Genomic DNA, 22,032 nt, shown 5'->3' with positions numbered 1-22,032 from the left:
ATATTCCAGCCTTCTCTTATGTGGCTGATGTCACTCGGCTTTAACTCATGAAGTATGTTAATATAACTCTTTGGGGCATATTTTTCCCATTTTTAAGCAGTCTTCAGATGCATTGTCACAAAGATGTATTGCCACCTCCTTCTTTGAGCAGTTGTTTTGTGTGTTGGTTGGATTTCTGCTCTATATCAGTATTGCTGCCCTGTGTCTTGCAGAACTCAGCAGTGATGATTTAGCTGGTCATGGAGGACAGCATTAGGGTTGGGAGCAGGTTTGTGTGCCACACCTGAGAAAAACATACCCCTGCTCTGAAGTACATGAAACTAGAAGAGATGCAGTTCTTAAGTTCTTAGAAAACTATCTGATCATGATGAAGAAACAATTATTCTCTAATTATTCTCTTCTGGACTTGTCTTTCTGTGTATTCTTAATTTTTTTTTTTTTTTTAGGCAGTGCAACTTTGTTGCTGTTAGGGCCTTTAGTACAGACTGTAACTTGACTTTTTATTCCAAGTGCTGTGTCATAGCATGGTTTTGAATAACGCACCCTTTTCCTTTTGGGACGAGGTGTAACTTCCAAGGCTAGTTGTGTCATGCTGCTGTTCTGGGCTCCCTTGGACTGAAGTCTGGTCACTCAGCTCCCTTGCCTGTCTTACTTGTGGAAAACTTTTTTAACCTGCTTTGATTATGTTTGTAAGGATAAGTAGAATATGGCATTAATTGCTGAATAGGGTGTGTGATCTCCTCAGCTCTGAGGGCATGAAGATATTCCAGGGCAGAGTTTTTTCTCTGGAACTGTGTTCTGGTTTAAGGTCTGTTTGGATGGTAGAAAGTGGGTTTGTGCAATAAAACCAAACTAGTAACTCAGCTACAGTTCAGAGGCTTTTGAAAACTTTCTCAAGTCTCCACCCAAGAAACTTCCTGTGAGATCAGTGCACACAAGAAGATAAGAAAGTACTAGGTTTAAACTGGATTAGTGGAGAAGACTCATCTTCTGTGGGGTTTTTGATGTTCAAAAAGACTTCTTAAATTCACTGTGGTGTATAAACATGTTAGGGAAAATAACTTGCTTCAAACTTGTATCTGTAAGACTCCTTGAGTGTAATGACTGCTGGGGATTTTCAGTGAAGGAAGAAAATTGGCTTACAACAAATGCAGCTGCAATCCTGATGTGAAATGAGCTTTTGTTGCAAAAATTACAAGGGTGAGCACTTGCGTAGGGAGAATTTCCATTTTGAAATGAGAATGGTTTAAGTTCGCAAAAAGCAAGAAGAATCTTGTCTGTTTTTGAAGAATTACCCAGGAATAGACAGTGTCAAGAAGTCTCTAAAATCTGGGGACTTTTTTCATATGGCTGAAGGGAGAGAGCAACAGGAAGGTCACTCAGTGCTGGTAGGCAGTTCTTTGGTGTGGATTTTGAGTGTTTCTGGAATCTCTGTGGGGATTTACCAGGATTCAAGTGGTCAGGTGTATGAGGTTTTTACTGTGCATTTTGAAGAAAAGGATTAAAGAGTTTTTGTTAAATGAAAAAATTATTTATGGCAGAAGTTAGTACAGTAACTTTCTGGTGAGTCTAAAGAAAATCAAGATTATATGAGACTAAATATCTTTGAAATCTTTCTAGTTTCTTCATATCCAGATGTTTTGAATTGTCCAACTTTCTATGCAAGCAGAGATTGAAAAATGAATTATTTTAACATGCTTTTCTTTAGGTCCTGCGGGCTTTGGTTTTCTTAGTTTTTGAATAATTCTCAAAAAGTTATTAACTTTATATAAATTATTCATTTATGTGTAGTAGAAGGAGCTGGTTTCACATTTGCTCTTGACATTATTAAGATTGAAAGTGGCAGTTTGGAGTGAAAAACTGCTTGTATTTGGGCAACACAGGATGGAGTTAGGACTCATGTTGTTTTAATATCAAAGGTGTTGCGGCCTTTTTTTGTAGGTGATTTGCTGTTGTCATGGTTATAGTTTCTCTGCACTGTTCCCAGTGTTGGAGATCCCACCAGAGATTTTGAGGTTGCTTTGCCACGTGAGCACATCTGCTGTGTTGTGTATCTGACTTTCAGGAAAATACTTTCATCAGACATCACCTGTCTGGTTTAAAAATGCAGTTAAATAGTTCAAGTAAATATTTGCATTAGCTGGGAAATAAAGTGGCACCTTGGAGATTAGGTCTGTTGTAATAATGAAATGATAGAGAACAAAATGCAGCTCCTGAATAGGAGTTCTTAACTGAAGTGCAGTACGAGATAATCAGGAATTAAATAAAATTTCTAGTGCAAGTCATCAACTGGATAAGTAGTAGATAGATCCCTTTGTGTTAGGCTTAATTTTGCTACATCAAAAAAGTATTTTGCTGACAGGGTGTTTTTGATAAACCTGTAGTGGCTAAAGTGCTCTGACTTCAACACTAAAATGGCAGGAATGTGAAGAGCTTGCTTAGCCCAAACCTTTTGGAGTGCAAGCTGCAGCACCCTGTGTGAAACAGAAGCCTGGGTAGTTTTCCATTAGTTGTTCTTGTTGCAGTACTGGTGTGACACACTTCATCCGCCCAACAGCCTTTTTTAAGAATCTTGAACTTGCAGTAGTTAAAAAATAACTTGGTTCATTCAGTGCTTTGTGAAATGACTGTTCCATCGATCTGGATGTTTGCTTAACAGCATTTCCATTTTAACTGTCTTCCTATGCTTTTGAGAAAATAGCAAATGCATCCTCAGTTCTTAAATGAAACTGTTTCTGCTTGCTTCCAGTACTGCTGAGCAGCCAACAGTGTACTGATAACTCAGTTATTGATGTGGCAACCTCGTAAACTTCAGCCAAGTGACTAAGTACTCAAATACTCAGATATAGAAGCTGGTAAACTGATGTCACCTAAAACAATTTCAACAAACTTATTTTGAACATGAAGCATCTCCAGCTCAAAAATGTTTTCATGATGTGTTTCAGTTGGGTAAAATATCTAATTATATTTTGAAGGCCTATTGAAAATTTTTAATATTCACTATTTGTAGTACCCCAGTGTTCCAGGTATCATTGCATTGCATAGTCTGCCTTGATTAGAAATATTTAAGTGTTGCAATTGTACTTGCAGATTTTTTTGTATGTAACTATTTCATTTTGAAAAGCACAAGATGTGCTAGTGCAATAGGAGAACAACATCTTGTGGAAAGGGAAGGAGAAGTGGTAGATCTCACTCTTGGGTAGATGCATTAGAACCAAGGCCTGGCTCAGTGTCACTTTTGGGGTCACTGGTGCCTGCTGTGGGTCGAGAATCTGCCTTCCTTCCACCATACCCAGGAAGGCTGCAATACCACACTAACATTTCTAGCTCCCTACTGAAGAAACTGCCTTCCCTCAGCCAAACCTGAATAGTAAAACCAGAAGGCATGTAGCCTATGTGGTCCTTTTTCTCGTGCAAGAGGTAGATTAGTTTGGCACAACTCAAAAATTGTGATTGCTTGGGCCTGTAGAGGTTTTACAAATGTGGAGTTTAAAAGAGCCTTTAAGACCAGAGGTTGAGTAATTTAAACTCCGCAGAGATACTGTACTTCTGGGGAAGTGTTTTGCATATTCCCAGTGTTCTTCAGGTGTGGCTTTTGATACTTTTTTCCTTTCCTAGTTATATTTTAACTATTTCATCTTTCAGTTCTGTTTTACGTTGATCAGCATGTGCTTTGCCAGTCTTCTAGACTAATTCACATTACCAGTAAAGAGCAGGAGAACTTTGTGGTCTTGGCAGTATTGGAACAAGAATACTGTGGTATAAATTGCTTAGCAGGACTGAAAGTTTTCTGAACTTCAGCTAATCCTGGGTAACTGCATTTCAGCCCATGTTGAAGTTTGTCCCTTTTAAAATGTGTGTTGCAGAAGGGTATTTAAGTTTGAAGTGGTTGGTTAAAATAAGTGATATGAAGTAGTGTTATGATGTAAAATAGTATGAAAGATCGTAAAACACATATGACAGGTGCTTGTGGCTTAACTGTCATGTCCTATTTTGTAGGGCTTCAAGGTTACTTGTAACTGCTGTAGTGTGTGCTGAGAGTGGCAGAAATCAGATGTGCTTGAAGCACAGTCCACATGGAGCCTCACTGAAATTCTTCATTAGTCCACAAAACCAAAATTGATCCAGAGGCTGAGTCTCTTGATGTGCTCCAAACCCCTCAAATATAAACTTAATGTGGGGGTTTTTTTTAGCTTCTCTCCTTTTAGCATTTAATTAGTTTACTTTTGCATAACTGCTTGCCTAGCAGGTTTGGTTTTTGGTTTTGTTTTTGTTTTAGAATGTTATTCATCATACTTGTTTTGAGGCTACTTTCCTGAATCAAAATACGTACTTGAAGGTTTCACGGATTCAGAGTGAATGTACTGTCCTGAAGGGCTCAGTGCACAGGCCATTTTGTTGAGCATTTAATATTATTTTGGTTGTGTAACTCTTGTAACTTGAGCCTGTGTTACTATAGAACCAAAAATTTTTTTAAGTTGAATTTCCAAGGCTTGTTAAAATTGCATGTCCCAGAGCAATAAACTTGCATTTTCCAATTTTGCAAAGCTGACATAGTTGGCACAGTAAGGTGTGTTTTCAGGGCATGCAAGTGTGCATTTGGGTTGGTAAATGGCCCTTAAGCTTGTTAAATAGAAGTACTTTGTCAGGTGAGTAGGAAAGTAATAATGGAATTTAATATGAACAAAAGCACTTTGCAGTGGAGTGTTTCACTTCCAGACTTACAATTAAGTATATATATGCTCCGTGTTGAAAAATACTGTTCTCTGGTATCCATATTCTAAAAGAACTGAATTCTTTCTGCTCTCCTAGGGAGAGGACACCTCATGGAGAGTTTGAATAACCATAAGAAGAAATGAGAATTTTCTCTTTTCTGTTACTGAGCCTAAGGTCCTTTAACAGCAGAAAGCATGGACCTTGAATAGTTAGGTAGTAATTAATAATCTTGAATGGCTTCAGTTCTGGAAAGAATTTAATTGATTGCCATCTTTTGAGGCACCAATAAAATCTTTGAGATCTAAACTGTCTGGTTGTTTTAATCTCCTTTTGACAAAACCCTGGTTTAAACTCAGGTTATTTTACCTCTCTTCTGTGGTGGTTGAGCTCTGCAGGAGGTGTCCTCTCCCTGCAAGAATGGGCAGCAGAAAGAATTCTGTTTTAAGGGAAACGGGTCCTCAGGTCAATGGAGCCCCCTGCATGTCAAGTGTAGTGTTTTTGTTGCATCTTGTAGTGATACAGTTTGATTCAAAAATAATTAGATTAAACTTTAGGGTGTGGTTAATCTGGTAAATACATTATTCTGTTTGATGGGGGTAGGAGGAACCCTTTGTAAAGCATACTTGCAATGCCTGAAGTATGTATCCTCTTCTTAAATCTTAACAACTAAAGAGTCAGATTCCCACCTTTATCTTGAGTCAAGTGTAACACAAGCTCATTCAGATGGCCTCCAGACATTTGTGGTGGACATAAGCCAGCATGTGCTTGTGTAAAAACAGCAATTGTAGAAAATGGTGAACTGTTGGATATTGTCAGGGAATTTTGTATACATGTCATGATAAAATGTTTCTACTAGGAGGAACAAGGGTGATACCACTCCAAATGAGGAATTATTATCACTGAATTAGTTAATGTTAGTGACCTTGTAGGCTAGTATTGATACTTTTATTCTGACTAGTGTCAGGAGATAAAGATTTGTTTGTGTCTGCTTACAGAGCACATACACAACTCATTTATATCTTAAAAGGCCTTTCTGTACTTTTTTCACTGTGCTCTGCCATTGGAGACCTTGACATGGAAACATGTTGCTGAGTAATGATTATCATGAGGACTGAAGTAATACTGTTCAAAATGCTAAGTGGTAAGAAACTTACTGAGGTTTAAAAAATATATTTATTGTATGAATTTTTTAAAAAGTCACATTTTGTTCAAACTACCTCAGTGCTTTTGGAGCATTATTTTTAAATTTGGAAGTTCAAGATAGTAAAGATCAGACTTCACTTACAGATTATTAGCTACTTAAGTAGGATAAGATACCAATCTCTTAATGGTTCATGGTTTTTTGCCAATATATAATTTGATACAGTTAGAACCAGCTGTAGATCAATTTCACATAGGCTTGTGAAAGTGTTGGCATGTGGATCCCAGGTCCCTTAGTTATTGGGGTAGAGGGGAGAGATCCTAGAATGGACTAGGGTATAAATGGAGTTTGTACAGATTCTTCTGACTTGCTACAGTTCCTTTCACTGGCACCCAGCCACCCCTCAAATGGGTATGGACTGGAGAGTTAATCACAAAGCCCTTTCTTTGTGATCACTGATGGACACTGAAGGACAGATGATTGTTGTCCTTCCAGAGCCATCTGGTGTGTAAGAGAAGGCTGGATGGGCAGATCCTAGTGAGCCTGATCCTGAATCTTTCTGCCATTATTTTCTGCAGTTGCTTTCTGAGACTGTGATTCATCTATCCCTATAGTCCTGTCTGAATGCAGAATCATGCTAGATATATATGTACTAGCTAGTAAGGTGTTAGCTTTGTAAAAGGAATCAGGTAGGTTACACTTTCCAGATCTTCACAAAAGTGTATGTTTATGTGCAAACAAGTGAGCATCCTTGCCCCCATAAAAGTTGGATGCTTTGCTATAAGGTTTGCAACAAGCTGCATTTTTGAAGAGTTCCAGATCCTCTGATTATATTCCTGGTTAATCACCAGTATTAGTTTGCTCTTATGTTGTAATATATTTGCAGGTTATGCAACAGCCTTAGGGAATTGAACTACAAGTTGTAATCTTAGTCTTACTCTTAAACATAGTTGGCAATAAATCTTAAATTTATTGCGACAGTTACTGTATGTGCTGGCTTTTGTCCATGTGCTTTGTGTGGCCACTCAAAGTACTGCAGACAGATTCTGTCCTTTGAACAGCTTTTATTGAGCTCTCTCAGTTGAGGCAGACTGTCCTTTGAGAGGCGTCCTCTCCAAGCAGCATAGATTTGGAGCTTTTTCCCCTAGAGAGGGACAGACTACTTGTCACATCAGTGGGGAGCTTTGGCAGATGGGACACTGTGGTTGCTGCTGGGGCTTGTGGAGCTGCTTCTCACCAGGAACAGACTTCACCATCCTGGCTGTGATCCTGGGAATGGCCTGTCTGTGTGTTGTGCTGCCAAGGAACCTTTCCATGTACCTGGCAGGTTGTTGTAAGTGCTGCGTCCTGTTTCCTCCATTTAAAAAAACCCCCCCAAAAAAACCAAAAACCAGTGAAGTGGAAGGAAACATCCCAGGGGCTGCTGGGTGGGCAGCACTGTTATATTTCCTTCACACTGAAATTATTGTTGCGTAATGCCATTGCCAAATGAATATTCTATTAATCATATTGATTGCTTGAAAGTTTCAAAGCCCTCAAGACTTTATTGGAGCCCATTATAGTCTCTGTATGTGTCTGTTGTGCGTTTGTAGAATTTAATTTTGACCTATGTACTACATGCTGGGAGTTATTTTGGTTTTCTGCTGCATGCAGTCTGTTTCCTAGGAATGCTTGACGTGTGCTGCAAGGCTAGGAAACCAGTTTGCAACCCTTATTGCTGCTGCCCTTTGTAACAAGTAAGAATTCTGTGAACTCATATTTTACGTGAGTTTTCTGCCTTGCTCTACACTAAAATTTCTTAATCTGACACAGTTAACAGTAAAACTTTTAAATATTTGTGCTACTGTTCAGGTAAAAACAAAACATTTGTGAGCCAGGAGGGTAAGATGAATATATTGTTGCTATCAAGTACATTTCTCAGAACTTAATTAGCATGAAGTACCCAAAGCCTTGCTTCTCTGAGTTCAAGGAACCAGCAATCCCTTCATTCTGTCCCTTGTCATGCTGCAGCCACTGGTGTTGTGTCACATACTAAAAGCAGAATATCAGTGTAAACTCAAAGAGGTAATTTGAGGTTTGGGGGAGCTTTTGAGTGGGTAACAGCTGCAGCTTGAAACTCATCTCTGAAACAAGGTGCTTGCAGCAGCTGCTTATGATTTGTTTCCCCTCTAACAGCAGCCTGCCCTGGCAGAAAGTACTTGTGACAAAAAAAAAAAAATAAAATCTATGTGTTTAATGAGGGTGAAACTTGGCAACTATGTCCCAGAAAAGCACTGCCAGGAGTTGTGAACCACTTTTCAGATGGCTTAATGCAGTTAATGATCAGTTGTTTCTTTCCAGATAGTAACCTCCTTTGTGTGAAACACATTGCCCTGTACATTAAAAAAATCTGCTCAGTTCTGTGAAGACAACATATAGTGTTACATCAGCCCAAGACTGTCCTTAGTCAGCAGGTTTGATTTCCAGAACATGATTAGGAGCATTGCTGCACAATAAACATTTCAAGTGATCCTAACTTGTGCTTTGGTTTAGACTCTGTGGATTCTTTTAAATGGGCAAGGAAGAGGGAGCTGGGTAAAAGTATGTTCTTGCCTAAGCAAGGGAACAAACTAGAAAAACAGATGGTGCTAAAAATAGTCTATTACTGAGGTCTAAATATGGCTCTGTGATTCCCCCCACCCCTTATAAATAATGCAGCTATAAATCCTGCTAGGTATCAATAAGTATTGAATTAACTCCAAACTGCTGAGTGTTACAGAACCTTTTGGCAGTTTTCCAAGCTTGGTGTTGCCCTTCATTCACAGGATCAACATTTAATTCCTTAACAGGGGAAACCTGAAGAATTCATCCTCTTTGAATGGAAACAGACGCAGGGAGCTTGAATGAGTAGCTACAGGCTCAGGCATCCCATTGCAATGGAAGGGGAGCCGTGCTTGATGAGTTTCTGCTAGGTTGCAGCCAGGATGAATCTCTTCCTTTCTTTTCTGCAACGCATGAACAATCAAAGGCTCCTTTTTTATCTATTGTTGCCATGGAGGGCGTCCATTTAAAGTTCAAATTCCAGCAGGCTTGGGAAGAAGGAAAGGAGATAGGAGTAGGCTGGGCTGGGAGATGATAGGCAAGCATCAAAAGTGAGCTGAAGACAAGCCAGCACTTTGTCCTGTGACAGGACAGACCATGCTGGGGGTACTTGGTTTTGAATGGATGCCTGGAAGTTTTTTGGAGCAGAGAATGAAACGCTGCTGAGGTAGCAGGCACAGAGAGCATCTGGCGTTTTGCTTTCTTTGCCTCAGCAGAGTGGGTCACAATGTGAAATTAGGCCCAAAATGGCATTTAATGAAGTGAGTCCTTGTGCTGGAGGTTCCCTGTGCTCTGACAGTGAGGGAGTATAAGCCCTGAGGAGAGTGAAGAAAAGGAAATATCATTAAGGATGGAGGTTTTCCCCCTCTTTTGTGAATGGATTCTGTAACAAATGTCTTGCAGATAGCCAGAGCTGCTCATCGCTGTGTTGCTTTGCCATACCTGCAATCAGCACTGCCTGTGTGTTTACGGTACTTTCCTGTGAGCAACGTGCTGAGGAGAAGAGGAGGCAGTGAAATATCTGCTGCAGAGTTGCTTTTCCTTTCTTGCAAGTTCCTGTATGTACAATAAGTATTCATTGCTGAAAGAGCTAATGAGTACCAGACCAGCTGCATTTGACATTATGAGAAAAGAAAGGAGCCATCTATTGACTCACATGCCAGGTTTCAGCCAGCTGTGGGTATTTCTTTTTTAATTATTACTTATCCCACCAGAAAATTGGATAATGCTAAAATTATTGGTGATGTTGTTTGGAAAACGATACTGAGTTAAGAGCTATGGTTCAGTGTTAAACTTATAGTTAATGTGCCTAAGGGTTTAAAGAGAGGTGAGAGCTCTTTTCTCAGGTTTTACCATCTGGGTTTTGGCAGGTGGCAGGGGATTAAGTTGTTTTTTTCCTCTGCTCTCAATTGCAAGAGGTGATGGCTAGCAGAAGTGTTGCGTAGTGTCTTATCATTGATACGGGAACTTTTTTCCAGAATTTTTTGGCAAAAAATAAAATCCCAGTGTAATCTTCTGAAATTTATTGGAAAAGTTGTACATCTTTGAATTTAACTCTGGGTAATTCAGGGAGAGGGTTCTTTAAATATTCAGTATTTTTTGTAACATGTTAATCAAATTAATAGATTAGTAGGTTTTTGTTGTACCTGAATGCAAGGACTTAACTCTGAAACTAGACTTTGTTCTTCCATACTATTACCTGTTGTGGAACTTCCCTTGCTTTTTGACAGTCACTTTCTGACTTGATGCATCATCATCTAAAAGAGACGTTAAACCAAGTTGATTCATCTGAGGCGTTTCTCTGCAGAGAGGTTTATTAAAATCACTTGGAGAAGTCTTAAATTTAACTGTCACTTGATCTTTTGTTAGTCTTGCATTGCATTGATCAATTCCTGCTGCGTGTGTGCGCTGGTGCATAGGGGTGATAAAAGCAGAACAGATATCTCAAGCCTGTGGAAATGAACTGATTGTAATTTCTCTACATCACTTAGTGATGTCAATTTTTCCATTAGGATGGGAAATAATAGCTTGCTTATGTGTTTTTTCAAGTACATACGAATTGAAGAGAAGTTTGTTCTGTTCTTAAGTTGCTGTTACATACAACTTCTAATGGAATAGAGTTGATAAGGAGATGTTTTCTGCACAGGTGATCTGGGAGGTGATGGTTTAATGCTAAGGTGAGCTGCAGATAATCAAATAGATCATCTGTTTCTATATATGAAAGTACTCATTTATTTTTATTCTGATGATATGTGCTTTGCAATAAAACTTAAATATTAGCAGAAAAGGAATTTTAAGTAAATGAGTCTTCTGAGGAGTTTCCTGATTTCAGTTTTCATTATGTTAATAACCATGTTACTAAAACTCAAGGCCTTCATGGTATGCAAGGAAGTTTGCAAGCTGGGGTAGCATAAACAGATCCTCATCTTTAAAACCAAGCACATATGATAATTAAATGAACAGGTTTTTTGAATGTTGCTGCTTTTTCATGCAAATTCTGGATTTACTGCACAATAGAAGAAAACTGAGGCTGTATAGCGAGAGATTGAGCCCAGTTTTAGTGTTACCTCAAAGTTTTAGGAATATGAGCATTGTCTCTGCCTTACACAAGTTGTGTATACTTTGCTTCTTGTCTGACTTGGTATGATGTATTTTAAAACGTGTTGCACTGAAGGATAAAGGACCACATATATGGTTTCCTGACTTTTTAAAAAAACATACTGATCATCAACTGCTGACATGTTGTCAGCTTTGGTATTTGAACCAATAAACAAACGTGTCTGAATTCTGTTTCTCAAACAGAAATTTTAGTACAGATTGACTTAGTATTAAAAATATATAGCAGTATTGTCAATTAATGTCAGGAACACTTCCTGAACCACATTATTTCAAAAATGTTCAAATAGTACAAAATTGGATACTGAGCTAGGAAAATGCAGTCCTTGCACTATTCACCTTTAATCTCTGGTACTAATTCTGTTCTTCTTAAACACATTGTCTTCAGTGTAACTTGTCCCTGGAAGTAATTAGTGGTAAAGGTCCACCTACAGTTTAAATTAATGCTCCTGGAAGAATTTACTGTTAACACACACTTGTGCTTTGTGTGTGTCTGTGCCCATGTGTCCCTCTGTGCACTTGCATAGCAAGATCTTAGGGCTTTGTTTTGGACAAATATTCCTCTAGTTGAAAGTTGACTTGAAGAAGGGGGAACTGTTCTCAAGCTGATGGGGTAGTTTTCCTTTTTTTCCCCATCCCCCTCCTCTGGCAGAAGTGAACTTTATGGCCCAATTATAGAATCCCTTAAAATGCTAGTTATGATGGAGTTCCAGCATAACCCAATAATATAGGTGAGTCTGACATCTGTCAGTAGCTAATGAGGGCAGCATTGGAATCAGGATTTGGAGTTTTCTTCTCTAATTTCTCCTAAGTTTGACCTATCATATCAACTTAACAGTTGACCTGAGGATAAAAATAAAATGGGAAGAGAACATGAAGGAATTTTTAAGAGAAGTTGGTACATGGATGTACACTGCAGCAGTTGGTGCATATGTGATTTCAGTTGTTACAGTAATTGTTTGCAGCTCATAGCAAAGCCATGAAGGAATAAGACCTTGGCTAAACTTCTCAGGAATAGAACTTCTCTGTAAAAATAGATGACATGTAAATAGCAGGAAATGAAGCCAGTATGGTCATGTTTTGAAGCTACAAGGGTCAAATCCTGTCCTGTGTTACTCCAGTGCATAATCAGTCAACGTAAACCTTGTTACTTGAGAGCAGAGTTTGGCATGGCAAAGCAAACTTTGGAATGTCACTTTTTATTTAGAGTTTTGTGGAAGCACAGGTACAGCTTTTTCTCATCTAAATGTATCTAGTTAGAGACTGAAAAAGTTATTAAAACTCCTGGGGTTGGAGGTAACTTTTTTGTTTATGTTGTTTCAGAGCTGATTGTAGTCTGTTAATTCCTCTGTCAGAGGAATAATACATCAGAAGGCTTTGACTACCCAGGGTGGTCTTTGCTTTTGGATCCTGAATGCTGAACACTGAGAGATAGATGGTACTGCAAGCAATCATAGTCTTGTTAAGCAGTTTTCTTGTGCTGCTCCTTTTGTGCCTGTGTTTCTGTTCAGGGGTGTGTGTAGCTCATGTTAATGATGTGTGTGCGCTTTTTTATTTCCCAGTGTAAAATGTGGAAAAATAGAGGCATCTTTCATATGCATTAGTTAGATTTGATTTAAACTAAGTCTTCATACAACTATTTTGTCATATAACTAAGGAAGATGGTAATACACAGTTTAAGCTGTTTCTTGCTTCCACAGCCTGTTTTCTTTCTGAAAGGAAAGGTAATAGTTCTTGAACAGGAAAAGAGGGAATGACTCTGGCAAAGCATGAATCGCTTCTGCTGGGAGAGAGCATGTGCTTACATTGTTTCCCTCTGTGTCCTTCTACTACAAAACCAGATGTGTTTATCATCCCTGTATGCACACAAGTGATGCAGCTGTTTGTTCATCACACCATTGCTCATTAGTGCTGTTGGCTGATTGGATTTGCCAGACCAAAGCCTCTCGAGTTTTGTGCAGCTCAAGCACAGTAGAGGCCCAGTTCCATATTGTCCAGCTCCTCAGTCTATCTGAAAGAGGAATAAATTCACTGTCCATGATAGAGATGTGCTTAGGGTCAAGCAGCCAGTAGGAAAATCTGGTTGAAGGTGTGCAAAGACAATGGTTTACCTTAAGGCAGAAGAATTTCTGTGGCACTGCAGAGACCCCTGACTGCAGCTGTTGCTGAAGCAAGACCACAGCAAGAATCCATCATCCAGGCCCTTTCCTTGCTCTTTCAGCACCCTTTGGAATAATTTTTTTTCTGTGGTGGTTATTTGTCTTTGAAGAAATCTCTGTCTTAATGCATGGGTGCATTTCAGATGAACACTGCTGCTGTATCTGGGAACTGTCCTATTTGGCTTAAACCTTCTCCCTGGCCCAAGCCTTTTATTCAGTATTATTCAGCTAAACAGAGCAATGTCACTGTGTTCCACTTTGGCACTGTATTGATTATTAGTCACTTCAGAAGAGTTAAATCCTCTGTGTGAGCCCCCTCTGTTGTAGCTAATGGCATAATTCATAGCATCTGTAGGTGCCTGGTCCTAAGAATAGCTGAAACTCTCTTCTTAATTACATGCAGGTGAAATAGGTAGGCCTGATGTTTGTAGAGAGTAATTCCACATTCTTACAATAAACGCTTGCATGATTTATACTTAGACTGAGAAGGTAAAAGGTTGCAGTTCACAAATCCACTGAATTAGAAAATCTAAGAGGCTAACATCTTGATTAAAATTCCATACTGTAAACTTTTAAAAATGTGGTTTAATGTTGGTCTGGGCTTTATAAAGGGGAAAATTCCTGTGTATATTCACCCTCTCCATGTTAGCACTAGCGTTGAATCATATTCTTGACTGTATTACATTAAGTACTGCATAAACTTGCTTAGGTTTCAATTTATCTTTAAAAGCAAACAGCAGTTAACTCCTGAGACGAATAGTCCTGACCTTGTAGAAGCTGCTAAACCCCAGCACTGAGTTTCCTGTGCTGAATTGCCCAATCCAACCAAAATTTAATTTTTAAAGGAACGACTACAAAATGACAGTATTGGTTTGGCTGCTTAAATTCAGTTTGAACACTTTTAGGCAGACAAACTTTCATTTAATCTAATTAAATTCTTTAGTTTCTTACATTACTTAATGTTGGAACTTCAATGAGTGCATGAACTCTGTAAGCATGAGAGGGGTGAGCTGATAACTCTCAGGGGGGCTGGGGATGCTCTCAGTTGTTCAGATCATCTTTGCAAACCACTAAAAGGAAAAATTTGTTTGAGAGGATATTTAGTTTGAGTGTGGAATTTATCATATATGCAGTGCCCATGATGGATGATTTTTAAGTCTGAGTTTGGGGCAAGGGGGAGTAGTAGGTATTTGTGTTGAACTCAATCCATGGTATTTGTAATCCCTGATGTATTTGGGATCTGCTATGCCTCCAGCTTGACTGTTTGGATTGTGGTGTGAGAGCAGTGATGTTAATTGGGTCCTACAAGTTTCCTAACTAGGTGAGTAGGCTGCAGTGCCTGAAATCCCCTCACCAGTGCAGGGGACCCTGTGTGGGTGCAGTGATGTTCAGTCAGGAACTGACCCCGATTTCCCCTCCTGTCCCCCAGTATTTGTGCATTTTATTTTTCTCACTTGGATACTTAAACTATTCCAGTGGTTTCTCTCAGTTACTTCACACAATAAGCAGCCTTGTATTCTGGCATATCTGAGCATAATTAGATAAATTCAGTATTTCAGTGATTTTTTAAAGTCATTATTTTTTTTTCAACTAATAGCACTAAATAGAAAGCCAAATTAAATAATAGGTTCTTGCAGCTTATAAACAAAACTTAAAAGGACACTGTGGCACAATTTAGAGTATGAGCATAAATATCTAGGCCAATAAATAGATCAACTTTCATGGTAGACTACACCAGAAAGCTGCACACTTAAATCTAGAACAGTCTGGCTAGAGGGAGATGAAAGCCTGTTACATCATGATGCTGTTTAGCATCTGATGTGAAATGAGTTGATGGCAGTTTCCTTCCCTTCCTGGACACCTACATCTAAAAAATTAAAATAATCTTTGAAGATACAGTGGAGACAAAGCACTGAACAATTGTCATTTCAAGCTGTAGCCATACTGCTGTGTATTGCTGTCAGCTTATATTGATTTTTAACTGGATCTTTGGCGTTGCAAATAGAGTTTTACCTTATTTGACTACAAGAATTACAGCAGTAATTTCTCTGCTGGAAGGAATGGTTATTATAGTTCAGTGTCTAATTACATGGCAGAATGTTAGAGGCTGTTTGCTCTTTCTCATTCATATCCAGTATTCCAGTTCTTTTCTGATTACTAGCTGTAGATGATGACATAAACATTGCCTTTTTAATATATAAAAGTGCATGCCAAATTTCCAGGAAAACGAAGGGATAACTACAGAGCTTAAAAAAGAGAACAGCATCTTTGGTTCTCAAATCAAATTGAAGGGAGATTTGATTTTGCCCTTGACGGTATCAGGAATTTTCTTATGATTTGATGGCTTCCACATAATACATAAATGGAAATGTTTTTGTTCACTACTTTTTTTTTAAGCTGGTGCAAGAAAAATAATTATGGCTCTTGTGATTTACTTCAAATGCATAACTTAAAATTCTGCAGTGGTTTTGGACCTGAAGTGTATACCTAGACACTTGAATTATAAAATCTAATGTGTAGAAATACACTTTTAATTTCTTGTTTGAACAGAGATTCTTTCACACTTAACTTTGGGTTTTAACTTCTAGTGCATTAGCAAGCCTCAAGCACATAACACCATGGAGAATACTATACTGTTTTCCTCCTGTCAGTGCCACTTTGTACCAGTGAAGCAGTATTTCTACTCAGCTGCAAGTTTCTTGAAAGCAAAGGTTATCTGCAGACAGTGGAGTGTTCACAAAATGCTCAGTGCAATTCAAGACAGAAAAGAGTCAAATGTCAAGAGATTTACTCTACAGAAAGATTAATAGTTTCTTACATAAACACAGCATTTTTTCGTACTATTTTTCACTTCACGCATAGTAGAAGATGCAGGGATTCGGACTGTGGTGGGATGTTTTTTAGTCTATACAACCAGTTGACATTTTTAATTGTTTACAGTAGACAGTGTACGTATCTCCAACATAGCTCTGAATCATTACAGGTGAAGGTGTTAATGTAAGTAATTAGGTGCATGACGTGAAAATTCAGTTTACAGGGAGGGGCACCCTTCACATCTGTGTGTGGTTGGATGTGATGTCAGCCAAGTGATGGTTTGTTCTCAGTATGATTGAGAGCTGCTCAGCACCAGGCTTTTGTGTCAGTTCTTATAAAGTCCTTAAGCCTCCTTCTCAGCTTCACTGAATGGAATCTCTTAAAACAACAAATTTGTACTATGGTTGGGTTTTGTTGTTACTGAGACTCAGCTGTGACCTCTTTGGGGACAGGTTGGTGTCTGAGACACCAGTGAATGCATTGTGCTGTTTGTGGTGCTTCTGATCTGAAGTTTGAGTTACCATCAGTAGAGGCATTTTTTGAGCCAGTCTCACTAATCTACAGGAAACATAAATCAAGAAAGTGAAGTAAGGACCCATGAAGCTCCCAAAGGGAGAAGTGCAGCCTCTCTAACTTGCCCCATCTCCCTCAACTGGCTAGAAACACGGAAGGAACAAAAAAGCCACGTATTGCTCCATGCTTGGGTTCTGCTACTTCAGTGTTTTGCTCTTGGGTTAGATGCTGATACTCCAGGAAATTCCAGACTTTCCTCATTATGAGACCACTGCACCATCCATGTATTTCTTATTACTGGTAAGGAGACCTTAACAGTCAAGAAATCCCATGGGCCAGCCTTAAAGCAGCATCTCTTGTGCCATCATAGGGACGAGTCTCAGGATGGGACAGGAAGCAAGCCAAACAACCAGTCTGATTACACTGATGAATTCCCTCTCTTCCTAAGTCTGTGACTTCAGGGAGCAGCCCATCCTGTGGTGATAACTGGTGCTGACAAAGCAATAGGATGGGCTGAGGGCTCGTGGTGGTTTGAGGCTTCCTCTGCTGCTCAGTGTGTGCCAGCTGCTGCAGCTGCACCTCTTCAGAGCAGCTGGATCTTCACCCCACTCAGAGCCGAGGGATGGACTTGGAGGGTGATGGGGGCTCGGGGGGAGAAGCATGAGAAGTGCAGCTCCCATTATACACCAGGTTTTCATGCACATAAATGTCTTATTTTTTTCCCTTGACTACTGTAGCAAATGCTCTAGTTTTGTTAGTAAAACAAAAACAACCTTTTTATTGCTGCTTATATTTGGAAAGTGATGTATTACAGGTTTCTGAACTGAAGGTTTAATAAAGAGTACAGACATTAGCTTCCTTTCAAGCTGCCCTGGGCCTTTCTTATTTGCTTTGTATGGCAAGGGTCTAGAGAGATTTCTTTTATTTCCTTCCCCGACCATTGTTTTTGGTACAAAGTTGGGGTTTTTTTCTTAATATTCAGACATTTTATCGCCTCACTTCTTTTAAAACTGAGGTTCTTTTTTTTTTTCCTTTTTTTTCCATCACACAAAAGAATACTTCTAGCTGATTGAGTTCTATCCATTGCCAACTGTGGACTCTTTTGTCTTGCTAGTCCAGCATCCTTTATAAAATGAGGACCATTGAGCAAGTACTCGCAGGCTCCCCACTGAGCACAATTGTTCTTGAAAGGTGTGGTACTGTACCAGTGTAACATGGAAAGCTGCAGTTCAGGGGGCCTGAATGCATTGCAATTTCTACCTTTTGCTTTGTGAAAGGAGCTGGATTGTGCTGCGAGATAATAAATCCACCTATTTTTAGTATGGTGAGGTTGTGACAAGTGGGTGAACAAAGAACCAGTTGAATGCACTTGCTGTTGTGTTGAAACCGACTAAAAGTTCCCATTCAAGTGGTTTCAGCACAGTACAGCTAACAGGCAATTTTCCATTTATGTACACAAACCTTCTAGAAAGACAGCTGTGTGGTTGGATTAATTTCTAGCAGTAAATTGAATAAAAGATATTTTGAAGGGGGACTCAGGAATTCCTTTCTAAAGCACTGAAAGCAGAACTTTCAAAGCTTTTCTTTATTTGGTTCCTTTCCCTCCCAGTACTTACTATAGGTTTAAAGAACTGAAAATATTGTCCCATATATGGAGATAGAACACATCTTGTGTTTTTCAAAGCAATGAGAGAGACTTAGGATTAAAATATACTTTAACATTTTTTATTTTAAAAATATACTGGTTTGCTTTTAAGTAAATATGAGAGAAATTTTTACCTGTTAGTCATAGAAAGAAACTCAGATGTTCTCAAATGTTTCTACTTGAATAAGCTGTGAGCTATACAGAAGCATTTTGAAAACTGGGACGTATATTATACCAAAGCTGTTTTCACAGGGGAGTGAAATTTGAAAATAGACATCTTTATGATCATGCAAGGTTATTTATCTTGTTTGTGTTAGTCACATGCAGTGTTAGTCACATGCAAAATTGGATATGGGCTTTAACCACAGCTGACAAAGACTTTGAGTTTCTCCTAACAGAACTATGACCAGCAGTAATGTTTTTTCATCTTTGGATGCAGGCCTTGGAGTTAGACAAATCAACTCCTAGATGAGATCTTGTTTGTCTGTTCAAACAAACCAGATTATCCCTTATAGATCTTCCTAGCTGGAAATGTATAAATGTGTGACTTAACTAATCACCGAATGTGTGTTGTGAGGTATGAAAGCTGTTTGAGCAGGGGAGGAGCAAAACAAGCCTGTGATCAGTAATGTGTTGTATGGGTGTGTTAAATGTGCTGCAGGCTCAGGGAATGCTGCTGCAGTGCCCTCCCTGTGGAGGGGTACCAGTGATGGGGCCACCATCCCATCCCAGTGCTGCTGATCACCCTTAGCCTGCCTGGGACTGAGCTCCACACTTGAGTGCTCTGTTTTTTACCTTTACCTGAGCTTTCCCTCCTGTGAACTTGCCGTGTAGATTTGATGTAGGAATGTCCAAGGGACTGTATGTCCTTGCAGTGTGGCAGTGGGATTGTCTGCAAGGTGTTCCATATGTAACATCATAACCTAAGGGATCAGGCTAATCCCCTCCCCCTATTGAGCTTTCCTCTTTTAACCAGCTTTTATAGACAAGTCTAATTCAAATTCCTTCTGAATTTGTGAAGTTTTGTTTAAAAAACACCCAAAGATACTGGAAAGACCCATATGTGGGTGCTGATATGGCTTGGTGAAGCAGGAATCATTACACTGTTCTCTGGAAGAGCATCTGGAATACAGCATACTAGGAATGTTGCAATGTTCCCATTTCAAATAAACAAATATAAAATACTTAAGAAATGACAAACTGGGGGAGGAAGCTGGAAATGGGTGTGAAAGTTGGTCTTGTTCCCTGTGGATCTCCTTGTAATACAATGATTGCCATGTATGAGACTGGAGTCGCTTAACCAGTGAGAGACTGAAAATGAGTGTGACATTATTCTGTCTTGCACCACCTCTCAGAGGAGCCCTGGTTATGTCACCTTCCTCTCACTGGGTGCTTGCATGAGGCACAATTTGGAAGTTTCTCTCTTGTTAAATTTTAAGTCTTGTTCTCTATATATTTGTGGTTTTTTTAAATGCTCTCTCTGGATTCTAGACAAGGATCCCTTAGAGCTCCATGAGGAGCTTAGGCATTTTTCCTTTGTCTCTGGTACAGCACATTTACTGAGTGTTTCTTTTCTTTTGCCATTGTACAAATAAAGTTCAGTGCCCCTCTAGTTTTAATATCCTTTGAACTTAAAACAGAATTGCTCCTGAGCTCTTGTTCAGACAGTACCCAACTGAAAGACAAACTAAGTAACCTGACTCTGGAGCAAGATGCTCCCAGTAGAGCCTTGGGTTTCTTCTGTTTGAGATTACCCAAATGTGCCAGTTGTCCTGGCAGCCTCACCGAGGCAACGCCTGAGGGCTCATTCTCTGCAGGGGAAATTAATTGTTGACCGGGCTGCAGCGCAGCTGTCTGACCTAAATGCTGCTGTCACCAAATGCTCTGCTCTGGGTTTGCCAGAAGCCCAATGCAGCAGACTTGGGTGAGTGTCTGTCTTTCCTCATGTAGTTGACCAAGAGTAGGGTTTTAGACCTTCCTGCAAAAGAAGGGGACTGTTTTTCTCACAAATGGGCATCTAGGCAAAATATCTGTACGAAGCCTGACTCTGTAGTAAGTAAATACCATTCTTCCTCTATCTTCGTGCCTCTCATTTCCAGGATTACTTCAAACACGTGGCACTCTTGAGTACATACACTCAAACCATTCAAGAATTTCAGGAATTTATTCTGTTCCTCCTGCCCAGTCATGGTTAATATAGTCATGGTTTCTCTTTTTTTTTTATTGCAGACTTTAAAAAATTCCAAAAGTCTTTGCTCCCTTGACTATGAAGATGATGATGATGACACACAAATGAAGACAATTGTGTCATCGCCATGTGACTCAAATGATCTTATGAACATCATCACCCCTGGCTCCAGCCCGATGAAAGAGCAGCTGGATGAAGGGAGGCACCACGGGTCATGCCAACGTAGCTTCAAAACAAGGGATTATAAGAAAGCCGACGCAGTGTGCGAAAGCGACGAGGACACGAGTGATTGTGAGAGCACTGAAGAAGGAATCTTCCCTCTAGACTGTGGGGACTTGGACCTAGAGCAGATTGAAAACAACTGAGAGACTCCAAGTTGTGTGCTAGAATCAGAATTGTTCTAAATTAAAGTGATAGAGGATTACCTTTGCCATGCATAATCCATGTCCCTGAATCTCTGTATTGCCTATCTTTGGGCCTGTGTTAGAAGAAATGTTTCAGGTGGGGGAAAAACGTGAACCATTGTTACCTGTTTAGTCTATTGGTCAATATGTGGATGACAACAACAACAACAAAAAAGTAGGAGGTTAAATGTTATTTTGAACATTAAGGAATAATTTTGATTAAAAATTTCCTAACAAATATTTTGCATTTTTATGGCTTTTACAGTTCTGGAGAAAAAGCATCTCTATTTTGAAATGAATTTTCAGAAGGGCATTCTATAAAACTAAATCTGTCTACAGTGATTCTGGTGCGGGTCTATGTTGCTTTTGTTAAAGAGCTTAATGTGAAAAGTGAATTGCATAATGAAATTGGTAATAAACCTTCAGATAAAACTCTTAAATATCTGGTTGACAACTGGTCCAAAATACTTAACTGCCATCTTTGACAGTGTCTGGTTAAAAAACAACTTCATAACATGTACAAATGTTCTTTTCATACATTCAGGACTTTTTGATCAAAATATGGTAGTGACCTTAAAGGTTAACATTTTTCATTATTTTACTACTTGAATTGTTTTCTAGCCTGAAGCAATGCTAATTTAGGTGGGCTAAAACTGCAAGTAGCTGCCCACCTACTCGGTCATTATGTTTTCTGTGTTTCAAAAGAATGTACAACAAGAGCACTTGAACTTTTAGACAGGGACTTTGTAATGATCAATTCCCCAGGAGGTGATCCCTTCAGCAATACTAGAAGGAAAATAGTCCTTGAATTAAATAAAATGACATTTTGCTTTGCACTTGTGTCTGTTCATGGATTTTACTTGTGAAAAATGTGATAGATTCTGTAATGTGGTACTTACATGTGGAATTTGGTGGAGGGGAGGGGCAGATTCCTGGTCAATTGAAACACAAGTGACATCAGGTTTGTCTGGAGAGCTGTGGAAAAACTCATGCTGGATCCCAAAGGTGTCTCAATATATTACATTTACTGGAGTAATCTCAAATGTCATCCTGCACTTATTGCAGACTCTTGCAACACATACTTATTTTTTTAGTTCAGTTGCAATAAGGAACTTCCTCAACAAGGAGGAAATTGATCTCAAAATGGTGTTAAAAGGGAGAGGCAAAGGAAACTTAGATAATGGCATTTGAGTCCATCACTCATCATGGTATTTGAGTTAGTGTGCTTAAATGATCCAACTCCTGCTGGAACTTGT

The 22,032-nt window shown here is 39.2% G+C and overlaps 1 protein-coding gene across 3 annotated transcripts in view; it reads left to right on the top strand.

Moving 5' to 3' along the window:
- The window catches only part of FAM53A (family with sequence similarity 53 member A), a 68,959-nt gene extending 47,347 nt beyond the window's left edge, over positions 1-21,612 (top strand). For all 3 annotated transcript variants that reach the window (XM_088056936.1, XM_088056935.1, XM_005517905.3), the window contains exon 5: positions 20,414-21,612. In XM_088056936.1, the coding sequence (XP_087913062.1) occupies positions 20,414-20,737 (324 nt within the window). In that variant the 3' untranslated portion in view covers positions 20,738-21,612. The remainder of the gene's footprint in view (positions 1-20,413) is intronic.
- Positions 21,613-22,032: the final 420 nt, after the last annotated feature.

The sequence above is a fragment of the Pseudopodoces humilis genome, chromosome 6 (genome assembly GCF_049639895.1).
Source record: "Pseudopodoces humilis isolate 2021_Gansu_Grassland_sample_001 chromosome 6, ASM4963989v1, whole genome shotgun sequence".
Lineage (NCBI taxonomy): Eukaryota > Metazoa > Chordata > Aves > Passeriformes > Paridae > Pseudopodoces > Pseudopodoces humilis.
This window is presented reverse-complemented; position numbering and strand designations above follow the sequence as displayed.